This window comes from Colossoma macropomum, unplaced genomic scaffold, assembly GCF_904425465.1.
Source record: "Colossoma macropomum unplaced genomic scaffold, Colossoma_macropomum, whole genome shotgun sequence".
In the NCBI taxonomy this organism is placed as follows: Eukaryota; Metazoa; Chordata; class Actinopteri; order Characiformes; family Serrasalmidae; genus Colossoma; species Colossoma macropomum.
This window is the reverse complement of record NW_023496039.1, coordinates 482,891-505,513: the sequence shown is the minus strand read 5'-3', so window position 1 is coordinate 505,513 and position 22,623 is coordinate 482,891. Positions and strand designations below refer to the sequence as shown.

Sequence of the window (22,623 nt, the reverse complement as noted above, 5' to 3'; positions counted from 1 at the left end):
CTAAATACCCCAAGGCATTTGCTAAAATGTATGTATGAGAGAACTTTCATTGCTTTTTCAAATGTGATAAGATCAACTGGCAGGTGCAACGCTGCACTAAACTGATTTCTTCAAACCTTTCACCTACCTCAGGTCACTGATGGCCCATTTTTCATTTCCCTTCCACTACGTTGTCTATGTTTTCATACAGATAACAAACAAAATATCAAATATCTTTTATTTTATTACTATATTAGTTTGTGTTAGATATAAAGTCTGGGTTACTAACAACCAGAGGTATACACAGCCAATAAGTAGAAAAAAGCATGTATTTAAGGGTTAAATAAAAAGAAATTCTGTGGTTTGTTAAAAAGACCAAAAGACTTCTTTGCATAGCGATATTCAGCTACAGTAACAACTTAGTCCAATAAGGAAGCCCAAATCATACTGAAGGCATGCAGATAATCACATTTGATTTTACTTGAGAAGATATTAACTAGGAATGACAGTTCTTTGTCTCTGTGAGATGTTCCTTCAGAAGGATGCTGCGAAATGAGATAAGGACATGTTTACGCCAATCTCTAGTCTTGCCTACCAGACATGGCAGTGAGCAAAGTTCAGGAGCTGGAACTGGGTTTTTCCATCTTCGTATAACTGGGTGAGAGGTGACCATTTGGGAACCTTCAAGGCGTTGGGCCTAATTTAAAGCTTTAAATACTATCTTTGTTGACTGAATCTCACTAATGACACTGTGTTCAGTTTCATTTCTGAACAAATCCAAGTCTGCATTATAATAGTTTTGATCTGTAATGATGAATCATCAGTTGCATATGTAGATTGTTTATTTTACATATAGTCTGCATAAAGCTATAACTGCTTTGTCCAAGTCTGCGATAGGTGGTGGAAACACCTGCGGATACCACCATTTTTTCTCTCTCTATCTCATTCCCTCATTCTCTCTCTCTCACACTCTCTTAGAGTTTCCTCAGAGTTCAGCCTGCTGATTTGTCTTAGTTAAGCCTTTGTGTGTGAGGTTATGTGTGTCTGTGTGAATGTATTAACCTGTTGATATTATTTTTCTCTATTTTATCCATTCTTTTATTTACATGTTCCTGTAATCCTGAATATATTTTTTATGTTTTGCCTTCCTGTTTTATTTTTTGGTGTATATTGCATCACAGAAATTATGAATGGACATTTTCATACATTTCTGAATTTTAAACTTAATTATGCTGAAGTAAACTAGCCAAAAGTATTAAAAATATACATGTGCAAGTGGTCAAGTCGTTGTCTGTTGCACTGCTGATCTTAGTTCTGGTTGTGTGTGTGTGTGTGTGTGTGTGTGTGTAAGTGTGTACCTTCAGGTAGTCTTTCCTCAGATATTTGTTCCGTCTGCGGTCCTCATTCTGATTGAGAATGGGGGGAAGTTCAGGCCATTTCGGCTCAGAGTCACTGTTCTCTGACTTGAGGCTCCCGTCAAACGAGCAGGAGGAAGAAGGCTGAGAACAGAAAGCAGACGCCATCATGGCAAAAACAGTAGTCTATGCTACTGTACATTAGGAACATTTAAACATTCAGAACTTTAGGGCAAACAGGCCCACTGAAGATACATCTACATTAATGCTGTAGCCACAGACATTGACTATAACACAATGGTGGAACGAATTGTTTGACAATCTATGCTAAGAAGATATTGTTTAAAAAAAGCTGTAAAAAAGCAATACGATAACTTCTTATTCAACACGATAAAAACATAAAATTAACTCATTAAACATCAGAATGAACAGAGTCAGCCTGGTGCTTTAACTGTTGCGGACCAAAAGGCTACGGCAGCAGGAAGCAGTGAGACAAATTCATTCTTTCAGCTGTCAATGCTTAAAATGTCTCCTTTTAAAACAGGCACAATGATTAACCATGGAGTTCATATGACTTTAAAAATATAACTAAATATACATAAGCAAAGATACGTACAAACATACATAAGAAACTAGCTTCATTAATTTAAGTGCTTTATGATTTTATGTCTTTATGGGGTTTTTTTTCAGGTGTGTCCAAACTTTGGGCTGGCTCTGTACATCTGGTAAAGATTTAACATGAACTGAATATAACTGATGATGGCTATAATGATGATGATGATGATGATGATGAGAGACCTCTGAGAAAGCTGCGTCTTCATCTGTGAGGTCCGCATCCTTCGGAAAAGACAAATGGATGGACAAGCCAAAAGAAAAAAAAAATCAAAGAAACACAATGAATGGGGTGTGAAAACATGTACAAGAGATAACTATGGCGCCTTTGTAGTTTATCTTACACCTTATCATATCTAACTGAAGCTAAGTGAAGCCAAAGAACAAACGTTATTTAATGGCTTTCCCATTCGTCTTTCATGCATTGTTCTGTGTTTTTGTAATGCAGAAGCAATAAAGTATATGGAAGAGCAACTGTCAGCTTAGTAGTCAGGAAAACGTTGCTGCGTAATTCTGCTGAGGAACATGGAGATGTGTGTAACAGCTCAGATAATTACAAAGGAAAACACAGCCATTACTTGGAACTGAGTGGGTGGAGCTTTGATGGGAACAGTAAGAATGCATGTGTTCACATATGTATGTATGTATGTATGTGCATTTGTGTGCATATGTGCGTTATACCTGTCCACACACTGCTGAAGCCGCACTGCTGCCCTCATCCAGTGATGCGCTGCCAGGAAAATAACGCACAGAACACTTAGGCTTGCTATGTCATTTCTGGCGCTGGGGAAGCTGCTGAGCATTCATCACAGACAGACAGCTGTTAACAGCTGTCATCAACACTTGCACTACAAGCCAAAACTTGAAAAGCAACACTAAAGGTGCCATGATAAACATCAACATTACATTTTTTCAAAAGAAAACAGACAAGGGAGTGTTTGTTTTCATAGACCAAAATGGTGATTAACTGTCTGCAACAACAGTTTACAACTAAAGCTGTGTTGACATGCAACAGAATATTTCTGGACTTTTTTTTCACTCTCATTCGTAATAAAGGCATTTTCAGAGCATTTCTGAACACAAGCATGCCAGACACAGCACTTTCTGCTACCTCTGCACTATGGTGTAATGAAAAAGTAAAGCTAAATTACATCACAAATATGTCTTCAAACATAATATTACTAGTAAGGAACCCCCAGGGACTTCTAGGCCTGGAGAGAAAGCCTAATGATGCCTGGGACCTAATAAAATAGGTGTCAGTTCATTTTTTATTTAATTAGATCATCACGATTGTTGTACCTAAATTCTGCAAGCATTGCTGTAATAGTCTCAATTCATTGTTAAACTTTGATTAAAACCAAAGGGTTAAAATCTTGAAATGCCCAATGGAAAACTTCCCAATCAGATTTTCTTTTCTAGGCAGATGGAGTCAAGTGAGCTCTCCCATTGGTTAGGCCTTCAGGGGGCCTTCATGTGAGATGAACAACCAATGTAACTACGACATGACAGTGAAATCAACCAATTACTTTTGATTTACAGTAAATGGGACCAATTTTGGGAGAAAAATATCATTCAAGGCCTTCTGGAGGTTCTAGAACCATCACTGAGTGTGAATATGAGCTGTAGTCTAACCAGGTTTCAGTCAGTTGTTAGGAATGGAAAACAGTGCAGGCGGCTCCACGCCAGGACTCTTTGCTGAAAGAGTCACTGTAAACCTGCTACATTCAAGGTAAAATATATGTTAATGTTTCTTACAAGCTTCAAATAAAACATATGGAATGTCTTTTTGACAGATTTTAGAATGTATTCTAGCTATAATAGTAACCGTTTGCCATTGGACATCACTGACCACATAGACACAACCTGTTCATCAGCCAGGTTACATAATACACTGTTAAAAATGAGAGGTCAGCTCAACCCAAAATAATATAGCAACTGATTACATGGCTTGAGTTGACTCAACTTGAGGACACAACAGTTCACACAACTCAAACTTACTAGTTGAGTCAAAAGTTCTCTTAATTTTTTCATTCTGTAAAAAAAAAAGAACTTATTTTTATGCTCAACTTCACCACCAGCCAGGACTCTCTCCATCATACATTCCTAGTAGACATTCTTCCTCTTGGCTACACATTTATGGATGGCTGTGGCGTTGCTGGGGTTCAAACTCACAACCGCCTGTTGGGGTGACGTCTCAGTCCACTGCACCACTCAGGAACACATGAAGCAACTCAGACTTTGTGTCCATAAATGTTTAATACACTGTACAAAATATTTGTTGTTTTAACTTGAGTAGCACAGTCTCATGTGGTGCAACTGTCTAATAATTCATCCCAACATCAGGAGACAAGGAGTTTGAATCCCAGCAATACCAGAGCTGTTCATATCCAGAAGCCCAAAAGGAGAAAAGCCAGATGGATTGTGATAGATGTGATAGAATGAGTGCCAGAAAGTTCAGTAGACACTTTCACCATCAAAACATTTACATGGCTGGATGCTATCATTGTTCATGCAAAAGACACAGAGAAGTGCTTTTTTTGAAAACCGGCATGTAAAAACACACCCATTTGCTACACTATGCACTTAACTGGGACGTGCATAGTTCCAAAAAGCTACTTATCTAGCTAGTAGTAATACTTGACTTTGGTTAAAAAAAAAGGTTTAATACTGTAACAAAAACGACAAGAGCCATTCACCCCAGACATCCACGCCGTTCAGTGACATTCAGTGCTGTAGAAGGTAGGACCCTAAACCACGGTGGGCTGTCAGCTGTTTTCAATAATGGTAGCCATAAATGTGAGATCAGGATCCATGTGTTGTGTTTAATATTCTAAAATGTTTTCTTTTTTCCTTCTTAAGGTAATAGAATAGAAACATTTCTAGAGATTTAAATTTGGCTAGTTGGTGGTCCTTATAATCACTAGACCTTGCTACCTAGCCCCCCAAACTCATAAACAGACAACCCCCCACCCCCCAAAAAATGAAATTCTGGCTACGTCACTGGAGAAGACTAAATGGTGAAAGCAGATCATTTTTTCCTCCTCAGCAAAGACTCAAAACAGTTTAAACGGTTCAAACATAACACAGGTCACAGTGTCACCCAAAAAAAATTAATTAATTAATTAAAAAAAAACGCCCACACAATCTACAGCAAATTTCCCAACACAAGGCCCATGGATTAAGCCAGGCCCGTGACACAGTCCTATTCAGCCTGCGAAAATATTTTGAATTTCTATTCTTATTAGCCCGTTTCACCCTGAGATGCACTACAGTCCCCAGCATGCCCTGCAACGTAGTGTGCGTTCTGACCTCCTTCCCCCAACAACAATCTGTGGGCCAACAGTTACACAAAAAGAAAAGATGCCTGGTGTCTAATTCAAGCAAATAGACAGTTTTTAAAAACTACCCAGAACAATTTATTTTCATTTAGAATTATTTCTGAATAAGTATTCAGTGCTTTGCTGTTGCAGGTTTGGCATATTTAATGGAGGGACAGGCACCACCGCATTGTCTCCTGCATTGTATTCATGCAATTACTTTGTTAATTTTTGCACTGCATATTAATCTTATTGATTATTGTTTTAGTATATTTTATTCTATTATTTATCTCTACTTTCTTTTCATATATCTGTAAATATTGTATGGCAATACTTTGCTCCTGTTCATTGTGCTCTTGTTTTGCTCTTTACTATACTTTCTACTGCTGCAATAGGAGAATTTCCCTCTGGTATGAATACAGTGATCGATCGATCTATCTCTATCCATCCAACCATCCATCCAGCCATCCATCCATCCATTCATTCATTCATCCATCCATCCATCCATTCATCCATTCATTCATTCATCCATCCAACCATCCATCCATCCATCCATCCATCCATTCATTCATCCATCCATCCATCCATCCATCCATTCATTCATTCATCCATCCATCCATCCATCCATCCATCTAATCTATATTTTGAATGTTAAGCAAAAATGAAATAAAAACACAGCTGGCCCACAGATTTGCTGAGATTTTTTAATATGGCCCTTTTAGTGGTTGGATTTGACACAAATGTACCTGTACAGGTACATTTCTCGTTCTTCAAGGTACAAACAGTGCAAATGTTCCCTCGAAGGTACGACAGTGGTTTTAAGGTCCAATCGTGAACCTTAATAAGTTTTAAGTTTTAAGTGATAGTTTTTCCAGGTGAAAAGTTTGTATTTGTACCTTTTCATAACCGAATGTTTTAAAACAGAACAATGAAGTAAAAAGCCTGGAGACGAGACGGGGTGTGTGGAGTCAGTACAACTTAGAAAATATAATTTCAGTGGATTATGGTTCAGTTATGTTCCCTGACTAAAGGTACTGAGATGTACCCTTGAGGGAACCACCCCAGTGACAAGAGGGCATTGCCCAAATGACAGTTTACCACCTTTATTTCTAAAAGAGTGTACTGCAGGTTTGAAAACGTGACTAAGTGCAGGTATGCGTGTATCAGATGAAGTAGATGAACCTTACATCGTACTACACTTGCAGTTGTTTTAAGTTCGTTTAATACGTGTGCTCATGCACAAGGGTGTGCCAGTTGTGGTGCCCATGTGAAATGTTTTAAAGGTTATGTATGTGTGTATAAAGGTGTGGGAGGTTTGATGCGTGTACCTCCTGACAGCTTGTGAAGGAGATCTCTGTTTGCTGCTTCCTCCTGAATGACTGAGAAACCTGTTGGGTCAGAAAACAAAGTATTCATATAACATCACACACACACATACACAACAGGTATCAGGAAACATGCAGAGGGCTAACTAAAAAAAAGAAAAAACACACGCACTGCCAGGTCTGCCACACTGTACAGGTAAGTGAAACTGCGAACTAATTTGCATCTTTCACTGTCTGACAAACGTAACTACCGAGCAGTAAAGTACATTTCCATGACATTGTTTTCTCTTTTCAACACCAGTGAGATGACACTGGTATGCAGAACCAGTCACACCTGACAGATCGTTTTTCATCATCATAAAGACATTCTGATCTAAGGCTTACACGTACGCTGAAATTAATTTCTATAAAAAACAATAAGCCACAGTGACTTCACCGCAGTTCAAGGGAACCTCCAAGAGCTTTTTACATTTTCTGTATAATTCAGTTGCTGAGATGTAAAAAAAGTCATTCGGAGTGGTTTGGTGTGAAGTGGTGAATTATAGAGAAACGTACAGACTCAGATCTCTTTACAGTGGTGGTGATAAAATACAGCCATTTTATTTACTATACAAAACCACCAGTGAACCGACATGCGTTTTAATATGTAGTGCTGGTAATAGTAAAACAACTACTGGAGACTATTAATTTTAGGCCAAAATCTTCTCACAAATATCACATAACAGTGTTTCAGGCATTATGCAGTGTATTCATAACCATTTCATGTAATAACTTCCTGTGAAAGAGCTTTTAGAGGTGGACATCTGGTTCACCGCCACTGTGACTCAGTAAGTTACCTAGAATTGGGAATTTCACATTAAACCTGTGAATGACTGTTTACATCTCAAGCAGTAGATCAGTGTATACAGACTGAGGTTCATAAAGTGGTTTTCTGTTCAGATGATTCATTTGATTTTTTTTACATTCCGCATGCCTTTGGATTTTTCATATTCAACATTTGTGTTCAGCAACTGGTATTACTAAAAAGCTGAGTTTGTGCTGAATCAGATGATATCAAACACTTACAGACAGTTTACTGTACAGCCACTTTATAAGATACACTCAAGCAGCTACTCCAAATCTTAGTGGATTAGAGAATTAGATAAACTTAAAGAATTAAGGTATAATAAAATTTATATCTAATTCAACATATTTCAAAAGTGGAGATCAAACAGCCAGACAGATAACTTGACCACAAATTATCGTAGATAGATTACAGTATATTATTTATCATGTAATATCATTAATTTCTTGTTCACGGAAATCATGAAATATTAAATAAATAAATAAAAATATATATTAGGAATATTTAAACTAGTAGTGTCAAAGTGAACATGGTACTAACGCATTAGCATGATAAATTTAGCATTAATAACATCACCAATTTTTTAACGGTATTAACATGTTTTCAAACCATCCATAGTTTCAGGCTGAAGCCCAGCTGCTTGTATGCTGTTGTTGTCATGCTTCCTTCCGTTCCAGCTGTCACTACTTCCCAGCCTCCATCTCCCAGAACACCTCACTTGATCACGTGACCTCAGATCTCCCTCACATGACTCTTCACCATTCAGCTTCACCTGACTACTGATTCACCTCAGCTGTTCCTTGTTTCATGTGAGCTGTTAGTTTAGTATATAAGCCCAGGCTTCAGCATAGGATCTTTGCGAAGTATAGCCTTTGTTTACCGAGCCCTCCATTCTGTTTGTCTGCTTTATTGTGTATGACCATTGCTTTGTTTGTTTTCGACCTTGCCTTTTGTCTGGCCCTCTCAGTATTGTTGTGATCTCTGGCTTGACCTCGTTTTCTGGATTTAAAACTTCCCTCATGGTTACTGTTTTTATGATCTGGCTTTTGACTTTGGACTGGTAGACGATAATTTTGGATACTCCTTTTGTTAATAAACCTATTTTACTTCAGTGTGGTCTGATTTCTGGTTTGACCTTATTTTCGGGACTTAAAACTTTGTTTTTTGAACTTCCCTCATAGTTACTGTTTATATGATCTGGCTTTTGACTTTGGACTGGTAGACCTTGACTTTGGATACTCCTTTTGTTAATAAACCTATTTTACTTCACTGTGGTCTGCAAGCGTCTGAATTCTGAATTCAGCTGTGAGTGGTGGCCGGAAACCCTGCGCACCCACGAGAGCCGCTAGAGACAGCGGGAGGAAAACAACAGCCGCAAGTTGCTTTGATGAATCTGTCCATTCATATAGCTATAACAAAAACACTGCCTTTTAAATGGAAAAAAAAAACCTTTTGGATCAAATTACAGCAAATAATATATGACATAAATACAACAAACTAAGGCGATTCATTACAACTAAACTATTTTAATTGTTCTGACAGCGCTAATTTCAGTTCACAGTGTATAAGACATAGTTGTATATAAAATCACAAAAAGTGTTCATACAGCTTGTGATTTCAAACTTAATCATAGTGTATATAAATATGAAAACATGCTGAATACTTTCCAATGGTTTCAGATGATGGACCCACACGGACGCACACAGACACAGACGCAGTATTTCTTTTCCATTCACACACACTTTCATGTCTACACAAGCCTGCCGACACCCACACCCAGAAATATGTACACATGCATGTTTGGCCACACACGCACGTTCACATACATGCATGCATGCCAGCAGGCAGGAACACACTGCCAAACTCAAACACACACACACATAGGAGGTGAAGCACTACACATATTATTAGATTTGACTGTCAAGGTTTCAATATCAGATTTAATTTTCAATATTTTATGTGTTAAAATATTCTACAGAGATCTAATTATACAGTCAGGTCCATAATTATTTGGACAGTAATACAATTTTTATAATGTTGCCTCTGTACACCACCAAAGATTTGGCACCAAGAAGTCAAGATGTGATTGAAGTGTAAACCTTCCGCTTTAATTCAAGGGGTTTAACATAAATACTACATTAACCACTTAGGAGGCCACCACAGGCTCAAAAGTATTTGGGCTGTTCCAATGTTATTTCATGACAAATTAAGGAGATAGAAGGTATGGAGTTGACTCCAAGTGTTGAACATGCATGTAGTAACTGTTCAAGGGATCTTGCAATATGCGGTCTAAAGGGGTCATCAGCAGATGAGGGACTTGTCGGTTATTTAACCCCTTAACAATCCAGGCTTATCATATACAAAGACTTACGTGACGGAAACTGAAAAAACATAACAAACCATTAAGAGAGATAGCAGAAACTTCAGGAGTGGCCAAATCAACAATGTGGTACATTCTCAAAATGAAGGAATGCACTGGCGAGCTTAGCAACGCCCAAAGGCCTGGAAACAACAGAAGACAGCTGAAATGGATGATTGCAGAATTCTTTCCAGGGTAAATCAAGGACATTCTAGACAAGTGTATCATTTTCAAAGTCTACGATCAAGAGACACCTTCATGAACGTAAATACAGAGAGTTTAGCTCAAGATGCAAACCACCAGCAACACTCAAGAACAAAGGGGCCAGATTATACATTGCTAGAAAACATCTTAAAAAGCCTGGCCTGTCTACATCAAGATTCAGAATGATGGGAGGAGATGAATATGGAGAAGGACAGGAAGGGCTCATGATCTGAAGCATATCATATCATCTGTCAACATGGTGGAGGTAGTGCTACAGCATGGGCATGTACAGCTACCAGCGGAACTGAGTCACTGGTGTTTGATAATATGACTGCTGATAAAAGTAGCAGGATGAATTCTGAAGTATATACAGCTAAACATTCTGCTCGGATTCAGTCAAACGCTTCAAAACTGATAAGAAGGAACTTCACAGTATCGATGGATAACGGCCTGAAACATCCCGCAAAAGCAACGCAAGAGCTTCTTAAGGCAAAAAAATTGAATGTTCTTAAATGGCAGAGTCAGTCACAGACCTCAACCCGAACTGGGCATGCTTTTTTCGGTTAGTAAAGACCAAACTGAAGCCAGAAGGACTCACAAACAAGCACCAACTGAAGGCGGCTGCTGTAAAGGCCTGGCAAAGCATCTCAGGGGAGGAAATTCAGGATTTGGTGATGTCCATAGGTTCCAGACTTCAGGCAGTCATTGACTGTAAAGGATTTGCATCCAAGTATTAAAAATAATCCTTGTATTTATAAGTATGTTAGTTTTTCCAATTCTTTTTAAGCCTATGAAAATGAGGGGGAGGGGCCATGTTAAAATGGATGTAAGTCCTAAACGGTTGACGCAATGATTTAGTTAAACCCCTTGAATTAAAGCTGAAAGTCTACACCTCAATCACATCTTGAGTGCTTCATTTCAAATCCACTGAGGTTATGAGGCAAAATCACAAAACTGTGTCACTTATGGACCTGACTGTATATTATGCTGGTTTGGCCTCAGCAGATGAGGGGCTTGTCAGTTATTTATTCCCTTTAGCAATCCAGGCTTATTACATACAAAGGCTTATTATTCAGTAGCTACAAGGACTTGTGCAAACTAATGGAGCTATTCTTAGGTTACAGAAGTCATAATAATAATACTCTGGGCCCGCCGGCAGGGCCATGGCTTGTTAAGAGATTAGATGAGGGAAAGCCCAAACATGTGCACAGTATGACATCCAGTGGTGTGTGCACACCAAAAACATGCATACACTCAATGTCAGTACACAAGGTCTCTCTCTCTCTCTCACACTCTACCTGTGTGCTCTCCCCGCTGCCCTCCTACGGTGGATTAGACTTTCTGCTCTACAAATAAGGGATCGCCTCCTGATGATTTCATGGTCATGTGAGCAGCAATTGCGTCCCAGCATGGAGCAGCGAAGCAGGAAAGGGGAAAAGATGCAGTGGAAGATGGAGGGGGAAAAAAAGGGAGGAAAGCATGTAACATTTGTTAGTTAGCAGAGGACAGAGGGCGCTAGAGACACAAAGAAAGAGACAGAGAGAAAGAGAGTGAAATAGAGAGAAGAGCAAGTGGGAAATGATGTAAAGAAAGAAGGGAATCATAGTGATATGGACATTCTGAAAGAGTGTCTGTGTGTGCGATTCTATATAGAGGTTCTACAGTTGATGGAAATGATGTGCGCATTTGCTGATGTTTGTTCATGTGTGTGTTTGTGTGTGTCCCACCTGTTCTGCTGCTCTTGCTGTAGAAGCTGCACTGCTATCTTCCTCAGGTCCAAAACTTCCTTGAGTTCATCCTCCTCTTCCTCCGCAAGCTGCTCTTTCTCCGATCTGCGAGATATAAGGATATAAGGATATAAGGAAGGTGTCAACAGGTCAACACGCCACCTTTCACATTCCTGTGCGCACACATACACGCACCATTCTGTTCTGTCCGTTGTACTGTCTCCGCTGTTTTCTCAAGCATTTAACTCTGCCTGAGCTAAAGACGCACTGGTGACACAGTCAGTCTTTGGCTACGTTCACACAGCAGATAAAAGTGGCCTAAATCTAATTTTCACACCAATATCTTTTAAATGTGATCTACATGCGACATTAGTCTGAACAGATCTGAACGCTCCTAAACTGACCTGCCTGCACAAAAGAACAATGCTTAACGTGGCTCATCCAGAGCTAAACAATCAAAACGGTGTCAACAGTAACAGCCACTCCCAGAGGTTTCAATGAGTGTGTTTACATGCACTAAATAATCCAAAATTGCAGATTTTGTCTGTAATCTGATCAACGTGTTTACATGTGCTTAGGTAAACAGATAATGGGAAACGCCGGGTCTACATGAGTCAGGCAGTAATCGGATTTCTGCTTTGCATCCAGCAAATAAAGTCGCTGAAGAAGACGTGACGTAAAAGTAATTTAAAAATCGAACTTCATGCCGTGGCTTTTTTTTAAAACATCGTGCAACTTTACCTGAAACTAAGAACATACATCATCTGCAAGATGAAGAATATTTAAATCCCTCATTTTGTCGAGTATATAGTTGGTTTCAGCGTCTCTCCAAAGTGTTTTGCTGTGTCTCGTGGCAACGCTGCTTGCTTATTTCTGGTACCGCCGCCTGTTTCGCACAGGCGCAAATGAAGAAGTCGAAAGAAATCAGAGTAAGAGCCTACATACACTGAGAAATCTGATTACTGAGCTAAAATCCAGCTCTCTTTACTTCTAATCAGACTTCTAGACCTTACTCTGATCTAAACAATCAGAGTATGCTGTTCAATGACCATTTGAATAATCAGATAACTGCAGAAATCCGATTATGATAGCATTATTGAGTGCATGTAAACGCACTCGGTGTCATCTTCGCCAGCATCACAGTTCCGCTCGCACGTTATTGGCCACTTCTTTGATTTCTTTAAACTCCGCTGTCAGACATTTAACTTTTCTCTGATGCTGTAGTCTCGCTCTCCTAGAGCCATGTTTGGCCATTTCATTTAAAATCTCTTCCAACATGGAGCAGTTTGGATGAGTTTTCTAATTTTGTTTGTACAGAAATATCAGCAGTTCATGAGTTCCCAGCAGTGCCAAATTATGATGAATGTCGAATTGGATGGATGTAAAAGTCGCATAAATTCACAAGAAGTCGCATTGCTGCATATCGGATACGTATCGGGTTTCAATACCACATATGAAAGTGTCTCAAATTGGAATTGAAAATGTCAGGTTCAATGTGGTTTTTGCTGTTCACACTGCCAGACAGAGAACACATCTGTGTCACATATGAAGAAAAAGATTGGATTTGGGCCACTTTGCCTCTGTTTACCCCTTACTGCACAATGTTTCATCAGGGTAACAAACCCTGAACCATTTTCCTCATTTTACAATGACATGATATATAAGTAAATAACAATGAAAGGGTCAACAAAGAAGAGTTTGAATGAACCAATAACTTCAACTTAGTCACACTATGTCCTGGTGGGCACATTTACACCTTTTTCTGACACAGTCAAGCTTGTGTTTAACACATGTTTCAACACCAGAAAATTTCCCTTTAAAAAGCTTAATCATTTTGGATTCACCCATAAACGTGACTCACATCTCTTAGACTGTGAGGTTCATTTTTTTATGTTTAGTATTGCATAAATATATATATTTTTTGTTATGAGTAATTGCTGAAATATTGCTGTTGTGTAGAAGCAACATTGTGCAACAGTGGAAAGGTTTTAGCCAGAAGAATGTGAAACGTCATTTATGCAGCCATAGTGAATAACATGGTGTTAACTTTGGGGATTCATGGATGGTATCAATAAAAAGCCAATTTGATCATTTATGTTTGTGAATAACATTTCCATAAAATCTCCCTGCTCAACAATACCCTGCTGTCACTATAAGTTGAAACAGAGTGTCTGAGAAAAACTGTGAGCAGTGAGCAAAAACAGGCTCTCACTGGCAGCTCATGGCCAGCATGCAACTCCAATGCAAACAGCTCACTCTGCAAACTTCATGTGTATCATATTACTGTTAGCCAGCTACATTAAAAACAGACAAGCAGACACAAAGAGCTGTCAAAAGGTGCCCTTGTCTTCCTCTGTGTCAGCCTTTGTTTCTGTGTACCATGTGCTTTTATTTTAGTCAGCAACATGCTTTGTTGCTATGGTTGTTATCTTGGTGTTCGCTCCTCCTCATCCTGTCCTGTCTTCGGACCTCACCTGTTTCTTGTTTCTGGCTCCACCCCTGTGAGTTACTCAGCTGTTCCTTGTTCTGAGTGGTTGTATATATGTCCCTCTCTTTCTCTTGTTCAGCAGCCAGCATTACACTCACGCTCTCTGGGCTTGGTTTGTGTTTCCAGTTAGTTCTCTCATCCTCTTTGATCGCGTCTTCAGTTCTGTGCTTCTTTGGTTCAAGTTAATTCTTGTGTTTATACTCGTGTTCAGTTCCGTGCTTGAGTTCATGTTCATAGTGTTCGGTTTTTTACTGCTTTTGTTTTCTTTGTATTCATCTAAAGTTAATGTTCACTAGTTTTCCTAGTCAGTTTAGTTCTTAGTACTATCATGTTTTCTGTTTCATTCATGGATCCACACACCATTTACGTTCCTGTTTGTTCTCTGGATGTTTACAATAAAGGCTATACAAAAGGACGCTCGCACTTGCACCCCATTTGCCTCAGCAGTCCCAACGTTAAGGGCTGACAAAGCCACGGCGCTGCTGAATTCAAGTCCCTTTCACCCATGTGAAGTAAGCTGCTATAGTGTTTCAGGGTGAGTCCAGGTGAAGGGTGTCATGGCTAAAATAGGCTGAGAAACACTGCACTGTGACTAAACATGAAGGCATTACACCATATCAACGCTAGCATGTAATATTAGTGTCTAGAACCCACTTCAGTCACTATGTCCTACTGGTGTCAACTGTTTAAAAAATAAAAGTCAATTCTGATTATTTAAAATTTACTTGATACCTTTAATGTTTTAAGATGGTTATTATTGTGTTTAATTAACCTGTTAGTTGTGGCTTAGAACTGTTTTCTGTTTTTGTATCATTTATAGCATGTAAAGACGAACAAATTAGATAGTTACTCACTGCTGCATAAAGTACCCTCCCTTGCATTATTTTAAACTGCTTTTTATGTTCATAATCAAATCCATTTTATGCAAGATCTGCCCCCAGAGTAGCTGGTGTGCATGCATGTCCATGTTGGTCAGTAAAATGGATCAGCTTGTGGATTTCAAGCTTTCTGCATGCTACTGTATTTTTTATCACTATATACAAACCCAATTCTAAAAAAGTTACAGTACAGGGACAGTAGGTAAAGCGCAAATACAAACAGAAAGCAGTGATTTATACAAAGTAGTATAAAGACAAGGTATGTAATGTTTTACCTTATCAACATATAGTTGTAAATATATGTTCATTCTAAAATATACGCCTTGAAGGCATCCCAAAAAACTTGGGACAGCAGTTTCGGTCTTGCTTGTTTAAAAATAACATTCCTCAGACACGACAGGTCACCATGTGAGCTCAGAAATACACAAGTTAACACTACACTGTGCACAGCGGAAGCCACATATCAACAACATCCCGAAATGCCACCAACTTCTCTAGGCTTGAGCCCTTGGTCTGATGGGGACCATCCGAATTGATACAAGCGGAAAGTTCAAAAGCCAGCATCTGTCACAGGATGAGGAGACAGCTTGCATGTCTGTGTACAACGTGAAATAAAACTTAACAAGTTGATATAATTTACTGACAATTAATCAGTTCATTTTTGACCAGATTTCAAGAGCACGACTGGCACCAAAATGCCTGCATTTGCATGCTTGCTAACCGCTTCTCTAACCCTAAATCTAGCTCTACGGCTGGTCTCAAAGCCAAACGCTATATCTACTGATAATAACCTCAGTTATACCAGTTCATCAAAAAGAAACAGAAAGAAACACAAACGAAAATCAAAGCCACCTTTCATCAGATTAAATGATCAATTCTCTGCTTTGCTTCTTTCCCACAAATGACGCTATCAAATATCAAAGTCTTCTTTGGAAGACGATAAACTATTGACTTATTGAAATGAAAATTATGAAAAAACCCCAAAGAAAAGAAAAGCCAACAAAAGTTACTCTGATTGAATTATCTGTTTTCCAAGAAACCTTCCCGTCATATGGGGCGTCCCAGAATAAGCTTGTGCTATAAGGCTAAAATTCCCTACGCCACAAACACCCATAAACACATACACACAGTGGGTGCGGCTACAGACATGGATTTCGAAAGTGGAGCTTTGTGATGGTTTGCCTACAGCAAAAACTCAAAATTATTCATACAACTCCTTGGAATTGGGGACATTTTTGAGGATCTTGGACTGCATTATTTCCTGCTGGTGGAAGCTTCTTTGGAATATATTACACACACTGTGAAGGAACAGAATGTCGAAGGCTCCCAGGAAGCTAAGGTACACGTAGTCATCACACATGCTGCTTACCAAATAATCAAGATTGTATACTACATGGAATACGTGTCTATTATTGCATTATTATAAACATGTAATACTGTACAAGCCCCTAAATTGCAAGCTTTTTATTCTATTATGTTATGGCCATGTATTATTTAGTAAATGCCGAAGATTCTTTAGTAGCTATTTTGAGTAACCACAATAATTTTACTAATAATTACCTTATAATAACTATTATAAACTATTCAGCAACTACGAATTAGGGCTGAAACATTTATTTAACACTACTGATAAAACCATTGGTGATGTTTCATTTATATTTGATGGCCAACCTGAAGTGAGTTAACCTGCAGGTGGCAGCAATTCACATATAATGCCGTATGTTTGTGACCATTTAGCGAAAAGAAAACGAACACTAATGGCTGAAAAGCAGAAACAAGAAGTCTGGGTGCATTTTCTAAAATGAAAGATAAAGTACACATACAGCATATACAAGTCTGACTTAGCCTTCCATGGAAGCACAACGTTACCACTGTCCACAGGAAAACAAAACATGCTAATGTCAATTCTGAAGCAGCAAAACACTGAGTAAACAGTAGCCCTCCCTTCATGCTGGTGTTCTGGACAGGTTTAAACACAGCACCACATTTTTTTCCATAGAGGCAATTTAGCTCTTGGTGAACAGAATCTCTGTTTGTCATAACATTTGCAAACGTTTTATTTTTACAGCATATTCATATTTACAAGCCACATTTAAGCCTGTCAATAAACTACAAGTAGGATAGTTTGATAGTCTAAATGTCCTTATCAGAAAACGTTTCTGCATTGAAAGAATAAACAGAATATTTACATATCCTAAATCAGCTTATCGGGGGGAAATAATAACTTAAGCTCAATCTGTACTGAATTAAAATTCAGTAGCTAGCATAGCATAAAGTACTAGGTAGCCTAAGCTTGATCTTAGTGTGAGCTGTCCTGACAACCATGGTGACTACTTCTGCATTGCTTATGGTTGTTAATATTTTCAACCGTTAATATTTTCACATCTTTTCATGTCATGTCTTCGTTTTCTTGCACCAAACTACCAATATCAATAAGAGTGCTGATAAGTATCGTTACTGATATTATATAGATATAATCCTAACAATATCCGATCCCTATCAGTAACTAATATAAACTATTCAACTAAAATGATTTCACAATGAATTATTGGGTAACTACTATATAATTACTATTAACTATTTGGGAGCCACAACTTTTTATGTCCATTTCACATCTTGGCTGTAAATATGTCTCAGTATGTGTTAATGTGCTGGTACAGGCTAAAAATATATTCTAAATGAAAAAGCAGACCTACTTTGCTCAGCTTTAAGCTTTAGCTCAGATACAGACGCTTTTCTCGCATCTCCAGCAAGAAATTCTTTTCCGCAAAAGTAGAATAGTTTTTTGCGAAATGTCTCTCAACGTTCAACTTTTTATGAGGCTGAAGTCGCTTCTCATTTGCCAGCTTCCTGTTTGAATTTTCGCGTTCCATCTTAAATGGTGCCTGAGGCGCCAGAATGTAACAGCTGCACCATTTAAGGCGGAACTGACTTCAACCTCACGACTTTTGACAGTTTCTCCTTGAAACCAGCTGGAGTGAATATAAATGCAAATAAGTCCATTCGTCTCTAATTATCGATGTTTGTCTTAAATTTCTCTCTTTGCCTTTTTTTAGCTTCTAGCTAGGCAAGATTGTTTGCATTGCTATGTGACCAGCAGTCTGCGCCCCAACCTTCAAGGTTAAAGGGTGAATTGGCAGTTATAGGCTACATTAACTCCAGTGTTTAAGACAATTTAGTGTTAAAACTGTGTTTGAACGATCAGCAGAGCTTTATTTTACTTTTAAAAGAGGGATTATTTCGTTTTTACCTAAAAATCTAATTCTGCTGCGGAGACACAACAGGGCAGTAAAAGAGCACATGCAGCTCTGGAGCTTCATGTTGCTGACCGCTGCCTTAGGGGTTGAAGTTCTTTGGTGTTCTGATGTTGACTACAAGTGAATAATGTCAAGAACGTAAATGCAATGAGATATAGTCACATCTCAGTCTGTTAGGGTCATGTAATCATCCATCTTAGAAGGAGTCAGAGTATTACTATGTCTTCCTTTAAGTAGTGGTTTGTTTAATAATCAAAAGTACACCATTTCCCACTTTCCCAATATGTAGTCGATCAGCCAAGACCAAGACATGTTTGGTGTCTGAATTTAGTTTTTTTTTGGTTGACTACACTGTCAATAGTCACCCAAATCTTTTCTGTAATTACATCCTCTCGACCTGCCTAAAACAGCTGTTCCCAGCGTTCAACTTCACAGTGAAGTTCTTTTATAGTTCACAGTAAGTCGTACTGTGACTTAAATAACACAGACAAGTCTGTGCAACCTTAATGAAGACATGGATGCAGATTGAGTGGGTTGAGAGACGTTTTGGACACGTATTCACAGAAAAGATTTGAGTGACTATTGTCTTGTTTGTTAGCAACATAAGCAATACAGCTCAAAAACCAAACATGTCTTGCTTGATCTACTATATTTGCAGCATTAGATTTTTCGTTAAACTATTCCTTCAAGTTTAATTGATCAAAAGCAGACAGATTAGGGGTTACTATAGTTCTCTGACAGCACACAAAAAAAAACACACAGACATACACACACATGTATACGTATGTGGGTATTTTTCTACCCTGATTTTCCACCTGGGAACGCTGGGTGTGGGCTAAAATGACGCAATTCCTAGGTTTAGCTTTTCCAGGTAAAGCGCAACATTTCTAAAGAAGAATGAGTCACTTCATCAGATCAGACCAGCCTGTGTTCACTGCTCTTTATCTTACACACACACTTTCACTCACTCATTCAGACACACACATACACATTTTCAATTTCTCTGCCTCACACACACACACACACACACACACACACACTCAAACACACTCTCACGCACCTTTTCCTTTCCATCTCTGTCTCTCTCACACAAATGATTTAGAAACTATTACGAATGACTACAATAATTTATTATATTAATAATTATCTTATAATAACTATTATAAATTATTCAGCAACTACGAATTCAGGCTGAAACAATCATTTAACATTATTAAGTTTGATAGAATCCAAACCCCAACGAACCAGGGAACTAGGTCTGTTGTTTGGACAAAGTGAAGTTTATTTATTGTGCGCACAGGTTCCAGACAGCCAGCCAGCCCGTAAGACAATGGACTGTCACAGTTTTATAGCTGGACTGATGCCAAGAAAAGACTCAGCCTATACATGTCAAGTGACAGGTATGACAGACACGACCATATAAGGAGAAACACAACAATAGGCAGCCTAAAATACAACTTCACATAAACACACAACACAGCACATTTCACAACAGTAAGTTCCTTCAAGTTATTTCCGTTGGTAATTTTTCATTTACATTTGATGGCCAACCTATAGTGAGTTAACCTGCAGGTGGCAGCAATTCACAAATAGTGCCATACGTATGTGATCATTCAGTGAAAAGGAAATAAACACTAACGGCTGAAAGTTTAAAAAAGTAGAAAAAAGAAGTCTGGATGCTTTTTTTACAATGAAGGATAAAGTACATTCACACACACACATTTTCAATTTCTCTGTCTCTCTCTCTCTCTCTCTCTCTCTCTCTCTCTCTCTCTCTCACACACACACACACACACACACACACACACACACACACACACACACACACACACAAATATGCACAAACATGGATTTCCACTGACCTCTAGTGGACATTAAGTGAGGAGTGTGTGTGTGTGTGTGTGTGTGTGTGTGTGTGTGTGTGTGTGAGTGAGTGTGTGTGAAGGGCCTTACCCAGATTCCTCCTTCCAGTTCTCCTTGTCTTTGCTTTGGTGTGTTTTAAGAACCCTCTCCAACTCCTACATACAGAAACAGAAAAAGACAGATGGACAGACAGACAGACAGAGAGAGAGGAAGATACAGAGTGGGAGAGAAAGATAGAGAGATATAGAGTGAGAAAGATAGATTCAGAGGGAGAGATACAAAGTGAGAAAGATACAGAGCGAGAGACAGATACAGAGAGAGATACAGAGTGAGAGATACAGAGCGAGAGAGAGATAGAGAGAGTGAGAGAAAGTAAATAGAGCGAGAGACAGATACAGAGAGAGATACAGAGTGAGAGAGAGATACAGAGCGAGAGAGAGATAGAGAGAGTGAGAGAAAGAAATACAGAGTGAGAGACAGAAATACAGAGCGAGAGAGATACAGAGTGAGACAAACAAATAGAGAGCAGAGACATAGAACCAGAGAGAGAGTGAGAGATAGAGACAGCGAGAGAAAGAAAAAGAGAGGCAGAGTGAGAGAGAGAGAAAGAGAGAGAGAGAGAGAGAAAGAGAGTTAGAAAAACAGTAATGTCATTATGAAGGAGTGAACACGCTGAGCTGTATCATTATAATGGAATGTGTGTAACCTTTATGCAGGACACGTAGGGCGTGCTCTGCTGCAGATCTCCCTCACACAGCACTGCCTCTTCATCTGGGTTCGGGTCAATGAAGTCATACGGGTCCTGATCTGCACACACATATTTATGTTTTTAATTTCCTTAAATGCCAAATAAGGAACACAACAGGAAATGGCACCACAAATAAGGCTTTAGTGAATATCAAGGGTTGGAGGGATACAAGCACACAAGGGGGGGAAGTATAAAAGTGAACACTAGCGTGACTCTGTCTCATGATATTGATTTTACTCTATCATGGATATCGTCACAAATCCAAAAACAAATGAATACTTCTCATTATTTCTCTTTATTTATTTTTCCTCTGTTATTGTCCAGACACTGGACTTGAGTTCACAGTGGTTGCACTGGTTTCAACTGCAAGTGCTGCTAAAATGGAGTAGATCTTTCCAAGTTTAGGAGGTGCTGCATCCACTCATGCTTAGATTACACTGGGAATCGGCAACCCACACGTTTCAACAAAAAATGCATCCACCTTGGGAGCCACGGCATTTTATGTCCACTGTATTGAAATAAAGTTTTACCATCTTGGCTGTAAATATGTCTCGGTATGTGCTAATGTACCAGGATAGGCTAAAAAAATATAAACAAAAACACAGACTTATTCACTGCTTTAAGCTTTAGCTCAGCTATAGCTGCTTTTCTCGCATCTCCAGCAGGAAACTTTTCCTCAAAAGTAGAACAGTTTCTTGTAAAATGTCTCTCATTGTTCAAGTTTATACAAGGCTGAAGTCAGCTTCTCATTCGCCGGCTTCTTGTTCGAATTTTCTCGTTCCACCTTAAATGCTGCCAGAATGCAACTGCTGCGCCATTTAAGGTGGAGCAGCACAATTCGAATAAAAAGTTGGCAAAAGAGAACCTGACTTTTTAGCGTTTGACAGTTTCTCGTTGCAGATTAAACATATCAGGAAACCAGCTATGGTGACCAGCAGTCTGCGCACCAACCTTCAGGGTTAAAGGGTTAATTAGCAGTTCTACATTAACTCCAGCGTTTAAGACCATTTACTGTTAAACTCTGTTAGAACGATCAGCAGAGCTTTATTTTACTGCAAAGGAGGATTATTTTATTTTTACCTAAAAATCTAATTCTGCTGTGGAGCCGCAACAGGGCAGTAAGGGAACTGCATGCAGCTCCGGAGCCACATGTTGCCAATCCCTGGACTACACCTTTAAGACATGCAGAGTAAACAACTGCCATTGTAAAAGGTGAATGGTTAAAAAAACAGCCCTGCTGTGCAACAGCTGACCAATCCATGTGTCACCCAGCAATGTTTTCTTTCATAGCTACTGTTGCCAGGATTAACATGCTGGCAAAAATCCAATTCACTCTAAGGGCTGTTCATTCTCACTGGTCGACTTGTCACTCAAAACTCTCGTAAAAAATTAAGCATCTGTGAAAAATATTTTGTAAGCAGCTTGCTAACAGAGGCTCGCAGCAGGTGCTGTGTTTTGAGATGTCCTCTGCGTAAAAGTCTTTTAGACTTTAGACGTTTAGAGTTTGTGTTTCAGTTTGTCTCAGACTCAGACACTAAATGGGTTTACATGGACTTAAAAATCCGATAACTGCAGAAAAGCAGATTTTGTCAGTAATCCCATCAGCGTGTTCACACGCACTTGACTAATCAGATAACGGGAATCTCCAGGTCTACATGAGTCAGGCA

General features: G+C 39.0%; 1 protein-coding gene across 1 annotated transcript in view; it reads right to left on the bottom strand.

Moving 5' to 3' along the window:
- lrch2 (leucine-rich repeats and calponin homology (CH) domain containing 2) overlaps positions 1–22,623 on the bottom strand; it is a 113,643-nt gene that overhangs the window by 36,728 nt on the left and 54,292 nt on the right. The window contains exons 9-15 of the mRNA XM_036564737.1: positions 20,915–21,015; positions 20,299–20,363; positions 11,723–11,827; positions 6,592–6,651; positions 2,628–2,676; positions 2,133–2,171; positions 1,338–1,478 (exon numbers count right to left, since the gene is read on the bottom strand). Coding sequence (XP_036420630.1) covers positions 1,338–1,478; positions 2,133–2,171; positions 2,628–2,676; positions 6,592–6,651; positions 11,723–11,827; positions 20,299–20,363; positions 20,915–21,015 — 560 coding nt within the window. The remainder of the gene's footprint in view (positions 1–1,337; positions 1,479–2,132; positions 2,172–2,627; positions 2,677–6,591; positions 6,652–11,722; positions 11,828–20,298; positions 20,364–20,914; positions 21,016–22,623) is intronic.